Raw genomic sequence first — 3814 nt, forward strand, 5'->3', positions numbered from 1 at the left:
TAATAACCCCCCCCCCCCCCTGTCAAACTACCAGCCTCCACACAGTGTAGACAGAGTGGGGATCTCATGTGTCCATTACAGCGTTCTGCTCCATAGCTTCACATTGAGCATGAAGCGTGGGCTCCTGATGCCTGTCCCAGACCACTTTACTGAAGACGAATGGCGTGCCCTATGTTAATAGTATTGATATGGCTCCACAGTGAAGCATTAGCTCGCTCTGCACCGCAGCCATTTGTTTGATGTGGACTGACGGGGCTGAGTGCTTCCGTGATGAGCTCGTTTTCCTCTAGTGTGGTTTCTCTCAGGTTTCTGTACAGCGCCATTTTACAGGTTGAAGTCTTTACAGTGTGTTTATCTCCGAGAAGGAGAAGAAGAAATGAAATGAGTCTGAATGACATTTCACAGGTGGTAAGACCTGACGGAGAGACTGGCCCAGAATAAAGTGTTGATGCTTCTTGTGGTATTTGCCGGTGAAGTTTGGTTTGATCAGTGTTGCTCTGCGCTCTCCTGCTTTTGCAGAGGCAGCTTCATGGAGGGTGAGTAGCTCAATGTGTGTGACACTGGTTTGACTTTGAGTAACTGGATGATATTAAACATTTAAACAAACTAATGATCTAACTCACAAGGTTTTGTTGTGAATCTGTGTACCGGCTGAAAGTTTGATGTAAAATTAATATATCGATTAATATCATCATTGGCATATTTTATAGTCCGATCAGTTAATACCTGACTCCATCACACCAAACCGGCTGTGTGCTTTGGGACTTGATGCTTAAACTGTGCTGGTGTGTTTTTATTTGTTTTGCAGTAGATGAAAGTGTGTTTGAGCTCAGCTCCAGAAAACATGCAGGCAGACAGAGAGGAGTCAGGTGGCGAAGAGGACGGACACCGAGTCTCAGGAAAGATTTGATTCTGTCTGCGTCACAGAATGTGAAATAATTGACTTCTGTATAGTTCATTCACAGTGCAGGACATATCGTGCGCATGCAGAGGAGATTTAAAACATCCGTGAAAGTAGTGAAACTGCTCCTTCACTTTAGATATAAGGCAATGGATTTCCAGCATATGTTAATTGTTGGGTAGATTGCATATCTACCACAACAGCCATAGTAATATTTAATGGGAGTGGATGAGGGCGTGTGGCGCAGGTAATGATGAAAGTCTGATAAAACTCTGCAGTGTTTGTGGGTTAGAGATGCATCCATGATAGATTTCGATGCTACGACTATAGTCTGAGGAATAATCAAGGTTTCATGATTATTATGCATTAATTTATGTTTGCTCTTTTTTAATTAAAGAAAGAAACTTACAACATCTCTTATACTGCGTTGTTAACAACTGAAATGCGATTAATTAAAACCCATGGTGTAGTGCTGGAAGTTTACAAGCTCCTCTGCAACACTTTCCTCTACAAACCTCTGCTGCTTGGTTCCTCTGCTGTTATTAAGCTAATGAATCGTTAGCGTAGCCTCCATGTTTCCCTGCTCGCTCTGTTGATAAGTGCGGCACTTTCAGCTGCTGCGCCGCTGCTGTCACTGGGTTTTCGTTCTGTGCAGGTTGCGCTGCATCCCTATTATGGGTGTCATGTGACGACTCGTGTCGTGTGACTTAAATGTGGAAAGAGTGTTTCCATTAGCCTACGTGTTTTTTAAGTTTGCGGTTTGAAATTCCGCATTAAGCCGGTTAATGGAAACACGGCTAATCAGCCACCGCGTCCAGGAGTCATGTGCCAAAAAAGTTCATTCATATAAAAGCTGGAAATTGTTCTTGTGACACGGTGAGAAGGAAGATGGCGGATCGAGAAAACAGAGCAGAGTGTTTTCTTTAAATCCCTTCAGTGAAACACGTCGTCTGTTTTGTCTTTTAGTTGACGACAAGGAAAAAACACGGATCAGGATTAATGTGCGTGAGAGGAAACTGAAGCAGCGTCAGAAATACAAAGCAGCAGCAGGTTGACAAACATGTGGATGTAGTCAGAAGTGATGAGGTACCAATTAACTGGAACATGTTGTAGGATTTAATGAGTTATGATTATCTCTTTATTACATTAGAAAAGTAGACAGGGGCATTTGATTTGATTAAAACGCAACAAGCTGCCCTCTCACCCCGGTCGTTCCACACAATGATAATAATAATGTAAGGAGCTCAGCAGCTCACAGTCAGTCACATGGGGTATGTAGGATGAGGTGGAGAGGGACTCGTGTTCCAGCAGGAGACACTTGATCACACAGATAAGTGACTTTCTTGGCTTCTCCAACGACGAGTCACCTTCGAGCGCACACGGCCACCTGAGCCGATCAATCACAGCAGAGAGGAGATCCTGTTAAATCTTCACCCTGACTTCGTTAGACAGAGAGCCAGCAGATACAGCCGAGAGCTTTCCGTCTGATGTCATCCCACATGTATACCCGGCGCCACGGAAACAACAGTGGGAGAGGTGAGTTTATGCTAGAGGAAGAGAGGAAGAGTCATAGCTGAAGTGTTGTATCTCAACCATGGAGGAGGTGTGAGGTGACAGTGAAGCTGGTCTGAAGCTGGCTGTCTGTGAGATGACTGAGGATGTTATGCTGCAGAGAATCAGCTCAGGAGGTTGAATATTTTAGCAGCTGTGAGAGAAAAGTTTAAGGAACCAGTTCTGGTTTGTGAAAACCGGTTCATCAGAGGAGACGGAGGTTACTGTGTCAGCTGGTAAATAGATACTCAGTAGCCTCCGTCACCCCTACCCCCTGCTCCATGATGCTGCTGGGTCTGGGTTTGTGGTCGGCTCTTCACTCCGTCAAATGTGGATGAAATCACTGAGCACTCTGAGACGTGGGGGTCATTGTTCTTCAGGTTGCGTGGAGGTTTATTTGGAGCATCTTCCTCCTATAAAACCTACAGAGGCTGTGTGTGTGTGTGTGTGTGTGTGTGTGTGTGTGTGTGTGTGTGTGTAAGGCTCTGCTTCTTCTCTCTCTGATCAATACTGACATATCAGGACAATTAGCAGAACATGTGGAGCAGAGAGCTTTGGCTCCATGTGCAGGCCCCTGAGGTCAGCAGGGTGAGCAGGGCACAGGCTGTTATGTAAGAGATCATCCACAACAAGCAGCACAAAAGCTTCAGGTGCAGTCTGTCACTGTCTGTTCTTGGAGCCGCGGCTTTAACGGACATGCTGGGACATAAACTCTCCTCATATACAATATATCTGCACATTTGGAGGTGAAATATAATAATCAATGAAAAGTGTCAAAATAAAAGTCGTTGCTTTCTCCAGCTTCCACCGTCACACGGCTTTGACTGCGTCCTAGGTGGAACGGATAGTCAGACTTCAGATAGACTGAGTCTAAATCCACCCGCTGCACAAAGCACTTTAGTTCTTGACTGTGGTACAGTGAATTCTGGGTAAATGAAGACAAACAGACAGAAAAATGGCTGACCGACGAACAGCATCCAACCGCTCAGCTCTGTTTACCCGCAGCAGAAAATGTTTGTCTTGTGGAAGAATTCAACAGTTTCAAGGACGTTTTTACTTTGGAAATTCAGTGAAGAGTGAAACGATAAAAATGAAAATCTGATTTGAAAATAAATCTCTGCAGTCTCTAAAAACCTTCCCTTCTCTTCTCTCTCTCTCTCTGCATAACAATGTTAGCAAACCACAGAGCCATGTTCTACTGTTTTTGCTTCTACTGGTCAGCACAGGTGTCACTGATTGTTACCATGGTAACACTGGTCTCAGGACTGAGTTAGTCAGTCTTTACTCTAGTGAAACAGTCTGACTAACATCAGTCTGTTTAACCCTGAAGACTCAGCTCTGAAGCCTCAGGACGAAACCCCC

General features: G+C 44.7%; 1 protein-coding gene across 2 annotated transcripts in view; it reads left to right on the forward strand.

Annotated features, from left to right (window-relative positions):
- Positions 1 to 3814, forward strand: part of ano10a (anoctamin 10a) — a 35564-nt gene that overhangs the window by 28374 nt on the left and 3376 nt on the right. Inside the window, exon 15 of one of the 2 annotated variants that reach the window (XM_023419012.2) lies at positions 520 to 536. The exons of the other annotated variant lie outside the window; for it this stretch is intronic. Within the exon in view, the coding sequence (XP_023274780.1) occupies positions 520 to 536 (17 nt within the window). The remainder of the gene's footprint in view (positions 1 to 519; positions 537 to 3814) is intronic. 2 annotated transcript variants of the gene reach the window in all.

This window comes from Seriola lalandi, unplaced genomic scaffold, assembly GCF_002814215.2.
Source record: "Seriola lalandi dorsalis isolate HSWRI2012SDOR001 ecotype SW California unplaced genomic scaffold, Sedor1 jcf7180002054588, whole genome shotgun sequence".
Lineage (NCBI taxonomy): Eukaryota > Metazoa > Chordata > Actinopteri > Carangiformes > Carangidae > Seriola > Seriola lalandi.